This window comes from Thermobia domestica, chromosome 14, assembly GCF_964235325.1.
Source record: "Thermobia domestica chromosome 14, izTheDome1.hap1.1, whole genome shotgun sequence".
NCBI classification, from domain to species: domain Eukaryota; kingdom Metazoa; phylum Arthropoda; class Insecta; order Zygentoma; family Lepismatidae; genus Thermobia; species Thermobia domestica.
Window position 1 is genome coordinate 62,437,427 of NC_137467.1, and position 18,921 is coordinate 62,456,347.

At 34.8% G+C, this 18,921-nt stretch overlaps 1 protein-coding gene across 4 annotated transcripts in view; it reads right to left on the bottom strand.

Annotated features, from left to right (window-relative positions):
• Positions 1-4,973: 4,973 nt before the first annotated feature.
• LOC145669694 (uncharacterized) overlaps positions 4,974-18,921 on the bottom strand; it is a 49,832-nt gene continuing 35,884 nt past the window's right edge. For 3 of the 4 annotated variants that reach the window (XM_081737983.1, XM_081737984.1, XM_081737985.1), the window contains exon 3: positions 6,267-8,322. In XM_081737983.1, coding sequence (XP_081594109.1) covers positions 7,122-8,322 — 1,201 coding nt within the window. In that variant the 3' untranslated portion in view covers positions 6,267-7,121. The other variant, XM_081737986.1, reaches the window with a different exon arrangement.

Genomic DNA, 18,921 nt, shown 5'->3' on the forward strand with positions numbered 1-18,921 from the left:
TCCCAACACCTAATACTTTTAGCCGTTTCCAAAGAACTGCTCCATTATTTTCAAATTCAAGTATTTCATAGGCAAAGCGCCGTTTTGCCTTCCTTACTTCTTGAGTGCAACGGTTTCTTAATATTCTATAGTTTTCAAATTTTGTATTGGGACTTATTGTGCTATCACTGGAAGGATCACTATTTTTCACATGTCTCCTGTATGCTCTATAAGCTTTATCTCTCCGCGCCATTAACGAACGTAATTCATCGGTTAACCATGGTGATGGAGGTCGCGAAACGCGTTTCTTAACTACAGGGGCGTGTCTATCATACAAATTTATTATTAAAGAATTTAGAGTATTTACCTGCTCGTCAACTGTAGGGAGGCAGTTTATTGAGTGCCACGGCAAGCAGGCAGCGTCGATGTTCAGGTCTACTTCATTCATGTATCTAAAGTCTCTGTATGATGTGAATTTAGTTTTATATTGCGGAACTCGAAGTTTGTAGGATATATATAACATATCATGGTACGAGATGCCGGGTGTGTGGATTTGACCGTGGCTAATTACGTGTTCTTCCTTGGATACCAGTATCACATCTATCCATGATTCTGAGTTCCTTATGTGATGGGTTGGACCAAGAGGACAGATAGCAAGGTTAAGGCCCGAGATCGTATCCCGATATTGCAAGACTTCGTCTTTCGTTGTTAAAAGATCCCAATTTGTATCACCCATTATTATGGAATGTTGGTAATTGGGTAAATGTTTTGCAATATCGTCAACAAAGTTTATGAAAGATGTACGGGGGGGACGATACACAACACTCAAAAGCAATGTCTGGTGACCTACAGTGACTTCGAGTATAATATATTCTGAACTACTGTTATATACACCAGCTGACTGAGACAGAAGTTTGACCTGGAAGTTGTCTCGTAAGTATATTGCCACACCCCCGCCGCGTTTACCCTTTCTATTGTTTGTAAAGAGATGAAAACCTGATAAATGGACGAGGTTGTTTGAGAGGGAATCCTGTAGCCAAGACTCAGAAATAAGTACTGCATGCACATGTTTAAAAGAGGATACAATGCTTTCAATTTCCACGAAATTTGAAAGAAGGCTTTGCGCGTTGAAATGAATAGCGTTGAAGTTCCCTTCGGCAAATTCTGGTTTCTGGTCATGAGAGGTAGTTTCCAAAGGGGAGGGAGGAAGGTCATTGTCACTTTCTATGAGGGTGGAAGTGTCAAGCCCACTGAAACAGTTAGAAATCAAGGTTGCCATATTTAAATCTGCGAATGTGTCATTCATTGTCCTATCTTGAGAAGATAATCAAATGCAATGTATTGTAATATACTTGAAATGTTAACAAGAATCCCTTCTCTACTATACATACGTACAAGATAATCGGTAGTTCTACTTACCAGAATATTCATCAAAAAGAAAAACAAGACGAAAACACCGACATAACACCAAAATAATAACATGAACACACAGAGAGAGAACAAAGCGTCTCCTGCCGACACTGTATACATAAACAACACAACTACTGTTGTACTTGTACTGGGTTTCCTTAAAGATATTGTCAACTATAATTTTGGAAAACAAATGAACTACCACGAAAGAAAGCAACCCAGACACTGATGAATTCTGTTTATGCTAGAAGAGAAGATGCGTTCCTACACACACAATCAGCTCCTTTGCTTCCATGTCTGTTCCTATAATAACATACTCTTGTACTTGATGTAGGTCTCACAACAACAATCCATCTGATTCGTAAGCAACACGATATGGTCGAGTTTGTTTTGGGTTACAATAATTTATGACACCACTCAGACGCCTGGTGCTTTTGCATCCCTGCTAGAGGAGTAAACAAGGAGTACGTAATTGGCCACACATACGTAAGGTATTGAAACGAAGAAAAAAATCATACTGCGTTTCTTATGTCGAATAAGGAAGAATCTTCCATGAAGGCAATTTCAAAACAATATTACGAATGTCCCATACCTTCTGTTCTTCCACATGAGCTCCCGCCGGGAATCGAATATATATATATATATATATATATATATATATGAATCAAATTGCAGAGGCTTGTTATTTAATTCGATCGCTTACTATTCTCAAGGGTGTAGAAACGGGGGAAAAGAGGGCCTTGACTTTCCAAACTATTTCCAGCCCCGAAATGAGGTTCATCTGGTATATGTTTAGCAAACTTATTTAATAGTTAATGCAAATTAGGAACGTTTATAATAAAATACGATTTTTTAAAAAATAGAAAAAAGAAAACATCATCAATACAGTTTCTGTACCTAATTACAAGGACGCTGATTTCTCTGTAAATTGGGGGCGGGGTGCATTCAGATGCAGAAAGCATATATGATGATTTTAAGACAAATTGCATTCAAATTATGCCTAATATTGCACATTTACAAATAAAATGAGGGGCCCTGGCTCCCTCAGTCCCCCCAGGATCGGCGCCCTTGCCTAATTAAAACAACTAACATTAATTATATGCTTTATATTCTCATTTTCCTAACTGGACGCTCACCGTGTGATCTCACTACTATATTATTGCATAATAATATCTGAGTTGATATTTTTTCGAGTTTTTTTCCCTTTAGTATTTTAACCTACATAAACACAAAGTCGGATAAACAGACTGCTAGAAACAGCATTTGTTTTCTTATGAATAGCTTATTGATTTATCTCTTACAATCCGGTTTTCAACTTCAGTACTGTCAAGATCCGTCTTTTGTTAAGGTAGCATCGAGAAAACATAATATGTGTATAGTATACATGGTGTGTTAAAATGCTTTCATATTCTGAAAGAGGTCATTTGTTCTGTTTTTAATGTGTGAAAAGCTTTCCTCCCCCTGAAAGTAATGTTCCCCTAGAACAACCTGTTGGTTACACCCCTGATTATCCTTTAATAAAAGTTGAGTTCCATTTCCAAATCGAAGAAAAATCCAATGGAAATTAGACGGGACTCAACGCTCGTTTTACTAATTGTTTTATATGGAAACCTTTCGAAGCGTGTATCATGACAACCAGTTGTCATAAAAAGATGTAGTTTTCACGTATGTGTTAGTAATTCTTTTCTCTACTTCGTAAAGTGAGCAGTTAATGTGCTAATACAATATTTCTAATAAGCGCCTCTGCTATTGTCAAGATTCGCAGTAGCGCGAGAAGTCAGCGTGCAGAACTGCTTGCCGCGAATTGTCAACACCGTTCAAAGCCAATTGGACGCCGCGTGAAGCCAACTCAAGGCCATGCCGCTTATCATCTGAAATCCAGTGTAGTTTTCACGTATGTGTTAGTAATTCTTTTCTCTACTTCGTAAAGTGAGCAGTTAATGTGCTAATACAATATTTCTAATAAGCGCCTCTGCTATTGTCAAGATTCGCAGTAGCGCGAGAAGTCAGCGTGCAGAACTGCTTGCCGCGAATTGTCAACACCGTTCAAAGCCAATTGGACGCCGCGTGAAGCCAACTCAAGGCCATGCCGCTTATCATCTGAAATCCAGTGTAGTGCTTCAATCAACAGCAGCATCAATTACAAATTGAAAAAAAAAATGTTTGAAAAAAATACTTATTCATCCTAATAGAATGATAAAAATGGAGATCCGTATTTTTCAGTTTCTTCCAACTTACCAGCAGGGGGCAAGTGGGGGCTAGTTTTATCGAAGATGAATTTTCACCTTTAAAATATTAACTTTATTTCGAACACATTTCCTTCCAACGCTTATTTTTCCAGCTATTTTATAGTCTCAAATTAAGAATCTAATCCTATTGTACAGGCTTCCTTTCCAGCTATTTCGTATCGTTCTGAAAGTGTAAGTACATCTCTTTGCGGTACATGCCCTTGAACATTTATAACGCCGTCATATATTTTTTTATTCATTTGGTTTGAGATTCTTCCCCCCCCCCCCCCGACTAATCCGCGTAATACCCGGGCTCACATGACAGACGGATGTGATCGCAGCTTCTAAGGAAACTGGATTTTAGTTTTAAAACTGCATGATGATATCATACATGACCATTTAACACAAGCAAGCCGTTACTTTGTTCCAAACAAAATTTAAAGGTTAAAAGCACTGAACCACTGATTTCGTTAAATTCTGTCAGTTTCATTGACTAGTATTAATCATTGCTTACTTACTTGTTTTATAAACTGCATCGATTTTTATCCAAAAATCGACGTGGTGGTCTCAAAAGAAAATTATACCTTACACTGAGTGTCCTGGCATTCTACTCGCGATGTTTAATATATTGATTTATCAGAAATTACTACAGTAAAACGGATATTCCTGAGACCTTTATCGCACTTGGTTGCCTCATATATTTATGATTCTTATTTGTGAATGATTAATTTTCGTACATGTTTTGTATTGAAATTTGTATAGCACGAGTTATCTAGTACAACAATTGTCAAGCTTATCTTCACTATTTGTAGCACGGTAAATCAGGATATGGACGGGGCACAGTACAAAAGTTCAGTCTCGACAATGTCAATCTACACTGTACATAGAATATAACGCACAAATAAAAGATAATATTGTCAAAAGATTTAAATATTTTATCTTCATTAATTAAAATATTGTGTATTTTTATTTTGAATTGTAGAAAAAATATTTGTTTTAGTATAGTATGCCTAATGTCAGAAACAGTCTGTGAATGTAAATGGTGTAAATTGTTTGAAATGATGTTATGTGACTGTAATAATTTTGTAATTTTATGTTAACACCATCACATATCAACGGATATGTTATGTAAGTTATGTAAAATGCAGAGTGCTAATATGACGCTTCATTTTAATGGGAATTGGTTAACTAAGATTTCTTCAGAGAAATCTCATACGCACGTGTATAATTTTGAGCCGAATTTTGGAGCCATGTGCTGAAACGCAAGCAGCTTTGTTGTATAAATACTCCAGTTTATTTGGTTATAAGGCAGAAGGAGAGTTAGTGGAACTCGGAGAACAAGTTGAAGTTAGTCATCGACAAAGTTTAATATTACGATTTGAATACATCATAGTCAGTTTTTAAGAATTAAACATAAACGAAGCTTTTTCAATAGACTGGTGGTAATTGTGAAGACTCCAAAGATTGCTGCATTTTGCACAATGTGACTTCTGGAATTTGGTGGTCACTATACAAAAACATGTCCTTTACATATCAAATATGATACAAAATATATGTCATCTATTATTATAAAAGTGCCTCTTTTTACATTTTCGGTTCTGTTTTGCCGACAATCAAAAATATGTTGGAGAATCCTTAAAAGTAACTCATAAGCACATTATAGGTGCGTTTAATAAAACATTAGCAAGATAGGTAATTTAGGATGTACCTTGAGTTAATGCAAACAAACTGGGTTTATTCTAAATGCTCCATCAGAAATCATGCTAAATTCCAGACACCATTTTAAAGGAATACCAACCCAAATTGATACTATAAAGGAAAAATCACTGGTATAAAAGACAACTAATGATTAAGATTGAAGCAAATGATAATGTATATAAAAATAACAGTAGGTATGAATATAATGCGCATCTCGTCATATATAACTCGCCATTGTAATTCACAAGACTGACATTTTAATATTTTTTATACTACGTAGCAAAGCACGTTAAACGCACAAACTTAGAGATTAATATTTAAACATATATGAGAAAAAGAAAATAGTACCGTATATGCAAATTTATAGTCAAAAAATAAAATTACTATACTGAAATGTACCTATTGTGAAATATGTTTGCAGGTTTCTTTGCGTTCAATGAATACAGTTTGTTCTCACCTGAATGCCACTGAGCAAACTAAAACCCTAGTTTTACTAGGAAACCACCTATCATTACATATTACTCGCACTATAGAAAGCAGCTACTTTCTAATTCAAATGTTACACAAAAGCTTACGAAGCACCTAAATATCAGATCTAATTATTTACTAATGGTGGGAGAAAGACGATCTAAGTACAATGTAATACAAGTAATTTTAAACAGTACAAACGAAAACATCTTCCATATTTTTTTTTAAAAAAAAAGAATTATTAAATTAGCACTGTATGTAGCACTACTACAAGGGATGGATAAAAAGTAATGGCACAATTGGTATAATTTACAAATGACTGTATTAGAAGGGAAAATACGTACTCATTCCTTCAATGTAATCACCCCCCATGTCCACAACCTTCTGCCACACAATGGAAGGCGCCGTTGCCACCTCGCGGTTCTCCGTCAGTAGACTGGCGCGTGCCGGCAGGGTTGCCAGTACTTTTTATCCAACCTATATGTAAACGTGGAAGACGAAAGGTATATTTTTAGTATTACAAATTCTATATTTTTATAGAATATTACGTAGTAGGAAAGGGCATCAAAATGAATTACCATCACATGAGACATGGATTACAAACATCACTATCAAAAGTATTCCGTGAAAAAGAATGTGAAGCATGCAAATTATATACATGCATGCTTGTGAAGGAAGTAGTTATGAATCCGTTTTTTCATAATAGTTCTTTGTCCTTGCCGTGTACGTATTAAACGTGGTAAGTAGAATATAGAATCACGAGAACAACATAAATAATTTTAATAATAACATTCTTTTACATAATCAAACTAGTGATTCAAAATTTATGCAGTCGTATACAATTAACATTTCGAATTAATAACCTTATATCTTATTCTGATTAAGGTTATACATAATTATTTCTAGACCTAGTATAATAAATATTCATAATTTCCCATAATTATACGTACTTGTCATTCTCTTAATTCCGTAGGTTTTAGAGCCACAAGTCAAATCCTGATTATTCATTTTGTACCATAGCAAGATCCTAGTACTAGTTCATTCATGAAACTATAATGGAATTTAAAAAGCACAAACTTTCGACATGCACACAGATTAACAACAATCAACAACAGACTATTATGTTTGCTCAAAAGTAAACTTTTTGATTTCTCCATTTAGTAATTATTTGAACATAAATCTGCGAACAATTTAAAAGACAATAAATAAAACCATTACATAATCAAAATAAAACATTAGGATAAAAACATATATATAAATTTGTTGCATATCTTTATTTATCTCTGGAATTATTATTTGAAGTGTAGTCTTGTTTTAATGACCTCTAATGGAAACACATTAACACGTTCCAACGTGACATTTGATTATGTGCCTTGAGATATTACTTTTATTTTTGTATGATCTACCGCAGACATCACAAATGAAGATATTCTTACAATCACTGTGTATTTTCATGTGGATATTCAAGTTGTCTTTGATATACTCTCCGCACACAGAACATGTGTTATTCAAATGCCATTTTACATGAGTATAGAGATTGATTTTTGATGCAAAATAATCACCACACTTATCACATTTATGACAGTACGATGAATAATGAATTCCCATATGATTTAACAAAGATCGTTCACGAAGAAATGATTTTTTACAAACTTCACAGGAATAAGGTTTTTCGCTGCTATGTGTTTTCAGGTGATGAAGTAGGTAAGACCTTAAAAGGAAATGCTTACCACAATCATTACAAGTATAGGCTTTTTTGTCATCGTTTTTATGGCATATATTATGCCTGTATAGCGCACTACTGTCAGCAAAAGATTGAGGGCATTGAGAGCACTGGTAGGGCTTTAGTTTACTATGAATGATTTTGTGTCTTTTGAAGGCACTTGGATCAGCAAACGACTTTTCGCACTCATTACAATGATATGGTTTAATGCCGGAATGAACACGAAGATGGCTGTCTAAATTAAACTTGCAATTAAAGGATTTTCCGCAAGTTTTACAGACAAACTTCTTTAAATCTCCGTGAACATTCTTATGCAAGGCCAGTGTACCTGTTTGTGTAAAACCTTTACCACACTTATTACAAACGAATGGCTTAGCTCCTGAATGAACTCTAGAATGAATGAGAAGTGATCCAGATGTTGAAAGTATTTTCCCACATTCATCGCACGTGAAACGATTGGATTTGGTGTGAAGTTCAATATGAGCTTTCAAATTAGATTGAGTAGGAAAACATTGTCCACATCCAGCACACAGATGAAAACCATGTGATTTTAAGTGCTTATGAAAATTAGTCATAGAAGCAAAACATTTTCCACAACGAACACATCTTGTTATGTCACTGCGCAAATCGAATACCAGATTTTTATCGAGATGGTTAGAACTTTCTTTCGTCACTTCGTTCTCTTTTTTCGTTCTCTTTTTGACTATTTGCTTTTGTAAACGAATTGATAACAGCTTGTTGCAACTTTTAACAGTGTCGGGTTTGATGAAATTTACAGTTCTATTGTTATTTCTCTGTGATTTGGTTGTGTAAGTCCTGCAAAAATGAAAACATAAAATGCTGGAAACAAGTGTGTTAGCAGTAAGGCATATTAGAAATATAAGTTAAGGCTACACAAGAGATATAGTACAATATTATGATTTTACTAAAATAAGGCTTTAAGAAACAATAAAGCACTTCAATTCCCTACAGACCTTGTTATCATGTTTGACAGTATAATTAGTTTGAAGACGAAGGCTGTTTATTGTACAACTCTATATTTGCAACAGAACATTTTCTTATTTTCAAATCTCGTGAAATACTACAACAGAAGCAAGAACAGTGAGTGATTCTAGTATATAGGGTAGAGCCTCGAGAAAAGCGATATTAACTTCGCTGAACGTGCATCTTGATCCCACATTAGAAAAAAATGATTTTCTGTAAACCACTCAAAGGTTACCTTCAAACAAATTTAGATCACGTGTCACATTTTAGTGATTATTTTATTTTCGTCAGAGGTAGATTAAAGTTTCAAGCTGACTGGCAACGGAAAGCAGTGGGAAAAATATTATACTGTTTTACCATAATAGTCATACTGAGATAATATATGTCACGTAAGAGCAATAAGTAGTCTCCAACATAAGCAAAGAAAGAAATTCGTATTAATAAATGTTCAAAATAAGGGGAATAAATTCGATCTAGTTACAGAACTGAATGACCATAAAAATACTACCCAAGGATAGCGTGAAGATTGCATTGTTAGTGGTAATATAGGGTATATTATATTCAGTAGCGTACCCAGGAATTTTTTCGGGGGGGTCCAAACTAAATATGAAGGTATTTTATATTAAAATTCCTAAAATTGCCCCTAAAATTAGGCTAAATTTAAAAAAAAACGAAATTTCGGGGGGGGCCGGACCCCCGTGACCCCCCTGCGTACGTCCCTGATTATATTCATTAAAATGTAATACGTATAACTGGTTGAGACAACGGAAATGTTCTCAAGACTTATATGGAAGGAGCTCCGGTCCCTTTCTTGCGTGGGCCGAGTAGTATCTTTCCCTCAGATTAGCATGATAGACAGGCTCACGAACTTATATTTCAATTGTGGTTTCAAATGATCGTTGCTTCAGAGGTCTTTCGAACAGTTCAATACCCTTCTTCACTGCCTAGCTTCGAAAATATAGGTAAAAGCTGAATAACAAAATATTACACTGGCACAAAGAGATTTTAATTACTTTCTTTGTTTCTTATAACAGCTTGGAGAATTTCTAGCCACTGTCTTCAAAGAGAGCACAACAGCAATCAAAGTAATCTCTACACTTTTATGACAATTGGATGTTTAATAGTACTAACAAGAACAGAAAATAACAGCATCACCGGTAAAAAAAAAAGCACTAACAGAACATAAGCCAAACAAAAGAAGTGTGCAAGAAAAGTCACAGATCTTTTCATATCTCCACACGTGATTTCATTCAGTATCGGTCTTCCCGAATTTTGCGAATCGCAAAGCAACCCAAAATAGCATAGATAACTATAACACCATATGCGGTTTTGTTGGAAGCTAACATGAAAATTTTGCATTAGAGAAAACTACTAAGGAATGAGATACCGAGATAATGAATTCCACCGCCAAAATACGTGGCATCAAGTGAATAGTGTTGTCAGATTTACTGCGTCACATGAAATTTAGCTGAGCTTGTTATTTTCCTATTCTTGTTCTAAAAGAAATTCTTACTTTCGTTGCGTATTTACTGCAAACGCAACTACACTTAAATAGTTTTTGTGTACACTGTTATTTGAGCGGGGATAAACCTGAAAATTTAACTTGTATTACACATCTTTTCATATTGTCGAGAAAACTTATAAATGAAAGTGCTTATATTAATATATTCGAATATACAGTCGGTAATATTAAGAACTTTTATAAATAACTAAACAAATTAATTTATGTCGTTTACCGTCCAGTCGTTCCAAGAATAGAGGCAACAGTCAAATTTTAAAATAATTCTGTATTATGTGCACAAATATAACAGATAAATAACGGGTTATGTTCTCTGACACAAAGCATAATATTTCCACTGGCCACACTGCTGTGACGAAATGGATGTACCTCTTTGTTATTTTATTAACGTGATACATAGAACAATCTAACACCAATAACAGAGTTTTGTAGAGACCAAGAACAAATCATGGTTTGAGCGTACAGAGCCTTTGTCATACCATGGATACCTTTAACTCTAAATTTCTGACGAGTCGCTGAAACTTTGTTATGTGGTCTGGTGCTTCAGCGTGATATAAAAACTCTTCTGTGCTAGTCTGAGCCGTATTTTTCGAACTGACAGGTACACTTACGTTAGCTGTCAACGGTACAAGTTCAAGTCTATCGTTCTCTCCGGCTGCAGCAGATCATAATGAATGATGCCCTTGCAATCCTGCAAACACAAATTACTGGCAGCCAATGTCAGCGTCGATATAGACTCTGCAGCTTTTGCTCACTTCCACCATGATCTCTGTCACACATTGTTGTCATAGCCCATGTAATTATAATCACTCGTGAGTAACAGAATTAGAAATGGCTCGAGTTTGTTACGTTTGAGTAGATATTTGCAGATACCGAGTAATTGCTTTTGACTGAGATTGTGTGAAATCCAAACGTCAAGCTTCTATGTATAACAAGCGATAACTATTTTTCTTAGTCCTTGTTTTTCATAAAGTATCTTGCCCATAAACAACACAAGTGTTTTTTATAGACCTGCGCATCCTTTGTGTCTTTATCGAAATGATATGGCAAAATTCTGCGCAATTTTCCAGAATGTTCACTCATCTTTATGACGTTATCACTTACTCTGATTATAAGAATTCCAACACTTGTTGCACATCCATTAGGTTCAACTTTCAGCTGCAAATTGGAAGTAGTTTTCGCTGGAACTCATATATCCTGAAATTTGGGATACTAACATCATATCGTGCACAAAAGGCTCAATATTTCTGGGACTGAAAGTTATTTTTACCATTGGATATTGTAGAAATTCGATTTCTAAAATTAAAATCTCCCTAAGTCTACGTAAATACACTGGTTTAACTACAACTTCCTCATAGTTTAACGTGTACAAATTTAAATTGAATACTACTGGAAAAGTGATCTGAACCTCCTTTTAGAGGTTGTTATATCGGTGAATTTATGGAAGAAAGAGGTCCATTACTCTTTCCATTTGGTCAAATATATTTCAGCTGATCTTCCAGTGTTGAACCATACCAAAACTAAACGACAAAGCGCAATTTTGCGGAAAATTCGAAAACCTTCACCGCACAATGTCATACATGTGATTAAAATAATACCAAGACTTTTTACGTACCTAATAGCTACAAGTTCACACTTCCATAGAAGATTCTGAGAAAGTTTCCGAAACTTTTAGTAAGTACTTAGTTTTAGTTTTGAACTTTATGGAAAATGTTAACTTCCTAAACATTTTGTGCAATACTTGACTGCGCTATAGTTTTACTTTTATGAAGGAGAGGACGCATTACGTCAATATAATTTATGTTTATTGCTTAACGATTCCTGAGTAATAATACCCTGGAATACTAGATTTATACCATTCCACTTATTATGTTATCTCTCCTTTTTACAACCTGTTTCTCCTGTCCTCATCATGAAAAACCCACTCCTGACTCAAGTATCGGGCAGACGAACACAACCGTTCCAGACATCACAACTTATGTAGCCAACACTGTCCTTCAACACTATGACTTCCCTATACTATCGAAGGTATTTATTTTAAGGAGGCAGAGTGAAGCTCAAACCTGTATTAGGACAACAGGATAAAATTTCCCAATCATACTAGGGATCGAAACCGAGTAGCCCAGTTGGTAAGCAGACGCTTTAGTTACTAGCTATTGTTCGTTTTTCTTTAATCTAAACAATTACTACTGTTATTTAGAACTGTAACCCGATGTAAACGCAATCATTAAATAAAAAGCTAATTTAACAAAATATTATTAAAATCTAGTTGCAGAAGCCGAGGTTCATTTTAGATTTCCTTTTCAGGGGCCGAGATTTCCATTTCGATTTCAGGTGTTCACATCGTAAATCTTATTTTATTATAAAGAAATAGCATGAGACATTGGTGAACAATCCATGAATACAGTGTCTTACATTACAAAACTTGCCGAATTTAAGAAGTAAATTAAGTATCATTATCTTCCACATCACACTGATTCAGTTCTTATTAATTTTACATTGTTATATGTATGTTAGTATTTTATGTAAAAAAGAAAATAAAGAACAAGGAATGGAACCGATAGGAAGTAAAAAACGAAGCGTTGTTTCGAGTTTTGCTTGAAAGACTACCGTGTACGCCACACTAACTCCGCTAATAAATTCCTACTTTCTACCATATATTTGCGTTTTCAGTCACAGCGAGTCGCTTCGAGTCTCAAGGGAAGAGGTTCTTTTTTGTTTGTTTATATATTCTCGTTCGAAGTCTTAATTACAGAAACCAATATATGGTTGGCAGAAAATAAGGACAAAAAGTTTAATGCAAGAAGTGGGCAAGATAAAGGGGAGTTTAGAAGTCAGTATTTCCATCAACAAGATTTCATCAGTTTTTCTGAAGTTAGTGTATAAAGCTTTGATAAAACTTCTTAAAAACGTAAAATGTAAAGGAAATTTCTAGCACTGTTTAGGGATACGATATGAAAGTAACTTTCAAAACATTTCATTTTCTAAATTACACTTAACCTTTCTCAACAGCGGAAAGTGATGGGACAATTTGTTTGTAAACAAGAGGTGTTCGTTTAAAGAAAGTTACACAAGTTTAGATTACTCACAGTTCATGTGTTAATATATGCTGTATACAGCAAATACATTAAATATAAATGTAATAATACTCTTAAGTAACCTTCGAAATACTATATTCAATGAAATTAATGTTGAAAATTTTTATATGTAAGGACACAAAAGGTACGACTGAGAGATGTGTTTAAGTGTGTGCAGTAGAGAATATATTAATTCTGTGGATTTTAAAAGTTCAAAAAATATCTCTATAGTACTCCTTCCATTGGCTTACTCATTCTCATGAAAGTGAAAGTAACGCACCAAGAATATGCAAAATAATACTACATTGTTAAATACTGAAAATCTAGACAGAACCAACCAATCACAAGGGTTTATGAATTTCTTAGGAAAATTGTCTATAGTAGTTGTCCGTCATGTAAGTCTGGGGACAATAAAAATTAAGCAATACAGTAAAATCTGCCTTCAACGGACCCTTTATTAAACAGAAACATTTCAAGGTCCCATGAATTTTGGAGTAAAATGTATGCAAAATTTCTTTCATTAAGCGGGAACTGTGTTACGCGGACAACAGAAAACAAAATAAACCTTTAACAGAAAATTCCAAGTTCCAGAGTACAGCATTTAGAAAATTTTTAGAGATCATTTGAGAGGAAACATACACATTACACTGCGATAAAGTCTGAGTTCTTTTGTTAAATCTTTCTGGACAGTGTTGACCTTCCCCAGCCACTGTTCAAATTCACCGCCCCCACATACAATTTTCGGCTAGTCCTACGGAGCATGTCAGCTTTCAATAATTGCAATTCCGAGAATTACATCAATACAGACAGTGATGTGCAAACTGGAGCAGAAAAATTAATACAGATGCCTTAATGAAAAATCATACGGAATGTCGGAAAGGAGAAAAAGAGGGATACGGTTTCGAGTTGCAAGAAGAGGTAGGAGAAAAACATATCAAGATGCTCTCAGAAGTTTAAAAGAACTACAACAATTTGCCTTACGGATGAATTATTTATTTAATGTAGTTTCCCAGTCTAAAGTGTGTGCGGATAGTCGAGCAGCAAAGCATCGACGTATACAGAAGACCCTGTTTGATCTTTGGAAAAATAAAGAAAATGTGTGTATAGCATATTTTGTGTTCATTTTAAGTTTCTTTTTGTGTATTAATTCGTAGAAGAAGGAAGTTCTGTAATTGAACAAGATACGTGAAACGATATTTTTTCTTAGTATGTTCCTTATAAGCATGTATTATTTTTAAAGGAAAGGTCTACTTTATTTAGCGGATATCTGACTTTAACAAAAATTTTTGAGAGTCCCGCTCGATTCCGCTAAAGACAAATTTCATTGTAGATTTCTGGGCTTTCAGCATCTATGGTTTTTAAAACTCGTCACATATAAGAAATGCCTTCATTCGGCGATCACACTATCCGCAAAAGCGACTTGGAGCCAGAACCGTAACTACATTTCTGCGCCCGGGGCGAAGTAGAATTCGGCGCCTCCTATATTTACCATACCAAACTTTTGTTGCCTCGTTTTCTTAAATATAAGAGAAGCAGCGATTGTTGCTATGTTGTGCTGAATTTCTATCAAGCTGTTTGAATAGACCATTGCAACATCCAAAAACGATCATTATGTATTCTTTTACAAATAACAACTGTTTTCAAGAAGCTTTTCTGGACGGAAACTTCACAAAATTATCTTTGGTTGTATACAAATGCAGTTGAAGAACAGTTATAAAAATTTACAACGTTTCATACTAACAATAAGAAATGGAATGTCAATACATTAGAAGCTATGTGCTTATAAAATGTTCGAAATAAGTGACAGCATTTATTTCTAGTAATAATTATAAAGCTTTGTAATTTTATTACGTATATAACCAGACAAATAGCATTCTAATTTCGATTCGTTTAATACCAGCAATTAAACGGGTTGAATTTGTTATGATAGTTTTTCTATTATTACTCTTTAAGGGTTGGTGCTGTGATATTATTGTTTTAAATGTGCATAGCCCAACAGATGAGAAAGATGACGATATAAAAGACAGCGTTCACGAAAAAGTAGAAGAACGGGTATTTGTCCAACTTCCGCGATACAATATGACAATTCTACTATGCGAAATGGAGAATTCAATGTGAAAGGGAAATGAATTCTGCATAATGAAAGTAATGACAACGGCGTTAGAATCGTGACCTTAGCAACATCAAAATCCTTATCGTGAAGAGTACAAGATTCCCATATCGCGATGTTCATAAATACACATGGACATGGCTAGATGGAAGAACACACAATTAAATTGAGCACGTTTTAGTTAATAGAGAAAGACAGTCTAGTATAATTGATGTTTGGTCGTTGAGAGGACCTGACTGTGACACTGATCCCTATCTGGTAGCGGCGATAATAAAAGAGATTATTGTTAAGTAAAGGAAATATTCAACATCTAAACACGAAGAGGTTTAGTTTAAAGAAATTAGAGGAGAACCAGCCTAGAGAGGAATACCGGATTGAAGTGTTGAATAGATTCTCGGTTCTAGAACGTTTTGAAAGCACCAGTTTTGAGGATACATGGGTTCAAATTAGGGATAGCAGTAAAATTTCAGCAAAAGAAAAAATGGGCCACGTGGAAATCCCTAGGAACAAACCATGGTTCGATCAGAAATGTATTGAACTAGCGGAGCAGGGAAAATAGGCGAAATTGCGTTGGGCACAAATTCGAACGATATAACTACAAAAAATTTCGTTGACATCAGATGGGAAACACCCAAAATGTATAGTAGAAAGAAACGCGACATTTTGAAGGCTAAAATTTATGAACTTGAAGACAATAGTTAAAAAAAAAGGCGTCATGTATAAGACATCATCGAATTTAAGAAAGGGTATCAACCTCGAGTGAGGTGACGGAAAAATTCTCACTGATACAGATGGCATCTTGAATAGATGGAAAGATTTCTTTCACGATTTCGTTAACAAGTAGTCAAAAACTAATGTTCGTGGGGAAAGGGAAATGTACACAGCACAACCATCGCTATAAAGAAATTAAAGAAACATAAATTTCCTGGTATAGACGAAATTTCGGCTGAGTTAATTTTAGCTGGAGGTGGGAAATTATGGAACAAGATACAGAAACACATTAACCTTATCTGGAACAAGGAGGAATTACCATCAGACTGGAAAGAATGAATCTTTGTTCCAATTCACACGAGTTAAGTTGAATTTCAGTTTAGCGTCCTTTTCAGCAGCAATGCTATGTGAGACGTGGATCTAGAGATTAACGTGGGATCCGAATTACATGAGCTCCTGCCAAAAATCGGACCCGAGTCTCCCGCGCCAAAGGGGCGTATGCTAACTGCTTAGCCACAAAGGAACTCTCCAATCCAACTCACACGAAAGGCGACAAAGCAAATTGTAATAATTATCGAGGCATTTCTGTGCTGTCAACAAAAAATTCTCTCAAACATTGTGTTAGCAAGACTGATCCCATACGCATATGAAATTATTGGAGATAATCAGTGCAAATTTAGACGAAATCGATCAACTATCGATGAAATATTTACCATTCCACAAATACTCTAAAAGAAATGGGAAAACAATACCCCAGTACATCAATTATTTATTGATTTTAGAAAGGCTTACGAATCTTTTAGGATGAATTTTGTACATTTTGCAGAATTTGGAATATCGAAAAAGCTATTTAGAGTAATTAAGATATGTTTAAATGCATCCCAAAGCAAAGTCCAAGTAGGAACATTCTTGTCCACGAGCTTCCACGTCGAGAATGGTACGAAACAAGGAGTTGAGTTGTCGACATTATTATTCAACTTTATTCTGGAGCATGGTATAATGAAAATGAAATATAGCAACCAGAGCATAGAATTAAAGGGTATTCACCAGGTTATGACGTATGCTGATGTGAAACTCATCGGAGACAGGAGAACAATAGAAAGAAATGCAGAGCCCTTATTAAACTCTTGGAGGTTTAGAAGTAAATGCAGAATACACTAAATACATGGAAGTTCGCTGACGTCGTAATACAGCAAATTATGTATGCTTGAAAGTATCAAATAACACTTTTGATAAAATGGATACTTTCAAGTATCTAGGGTCAAAATGATATCAACGAAGAAAATAAATGTCGACAGAAAGCAGGGAATTCATGTTATTATTCAGTTCAAAATCTTTTGTTGTCGGGAATTATGTCGAGAATTTGAAGCTTAAAATATAAAAACAACAATAATGCCTGTTGTTCTGTATGGTTACTTACATGGTCACTTACTTTAACCCATTTGGGACCAGTGTCCTATTTTTAGGACACTTGATATTTTATTTTTTATAAAAAAGAAGAATAAGGTGTTCGTGTTCTGCTAATTACAGGGAGCAATTGGAGACCTGTCATAGTGTACTGTAATTTTTTGATACATTTTCTCCTTTCCCTCTGTAAAAGACGGACGTTTAAATTTATCTGTTTAAGTTACTTTATTTGGGTATGTTTCGGGCAACGTTATTTTTTGTTTTTAATACAAACAATGCATTTAATTTATATTTATTAGGCAGCAATAGGTACGCGGCAATCAGACTATAAAAAAGTTATTTTAGTTTTGTTATTTCTTTCGGTGCTATAGATGTTGAAACATTAGTGTCATATAAATAGGACGCTGGTCCAAAGCAATATACTACTAAGTAATAAAAGCGAATGTATAAATAGACTGACGCCCTTGATTTTTCGCGTTCTTACGCTTATCATTCATTGTTCAATACTTAAAAACTACAATTTTTTACTTTTCTCAATTGAATGTAATTTGCATCTAAGCTTTAGTGTAACTACAGTAGAGAAATAAGTGGTAGAAAAAGAAAAGTACTGAATAATAATGTTCAAATTTGAAAAAAGAATACGCATCATACACAAAGCTTCCCCAAGTTGGTGCACAAACTGACAGAAACTTCAGCGAACTGAAAGAGAAATGTTGTAAACAAATCACCTACAGAGTTATCCTTTTGCATTTTCAACAGTGACTCAGTGCAATATAGCTATAGTGAAGGAAACACTTCGTTATCGTGTACATATAAAGAACAATAATCATTTTCTGTTGTACGATAATAAAACTTGTTATAAGAATTGGATCTCTGCTATGGAAAGGATATGAAAATAAAGGAGAGTGCTAGCGACAATATACACCATGATAGAGAAGACGATTTTTCTTAAGATTCCAGAGTTTTTTTTCAATATGCTAGATATTGTAAATGGTCCGAATAGTCATCTGCTATATTTTGAGAATTTTTTCGCAAGTAGAGATCTGCTAATACATCTGCGTAAATTGGGATTCAGAGCAACCGGTACTCTGCAAAGCAATCTTGTGTCTCAGTATCCATTGACTGATTGAAGAGTTGAGTAAATACATATGCAGGGAGTTCATATGAATACAGATTCGACTGGGATGGTAAGTTCTCATTGCCAAATGAAATGACAATTGACGTGTTGTAATTGGCACAAATTCTGACAACATACATCCTGTTTCGTGAACGATGAGGTGGAGCCGACTACATCATGAGCATATTAGAATTGAGCAGCCTCATGTTATCCTACAAAAACCATATGGAAGGTGACTGCTTCAAAAACTTAGAATTGATATAAGATGCAAGAAGTGGTATTGGGTGATATTTTCACGAATTATTAACATGATGATCGTAAACTCATAATTATGTTTACGAAACCAACTCAGTTCAATATGGATCTTCTGACATTTACACGCAACATATCTGTATATCTATCATATATATCAAACTTGATAGTCACCTCTTCAAATGTATTGAATGATGTACGCCTCGCTGGAAGTGGTTACTTCATTATGGAAAGGAAG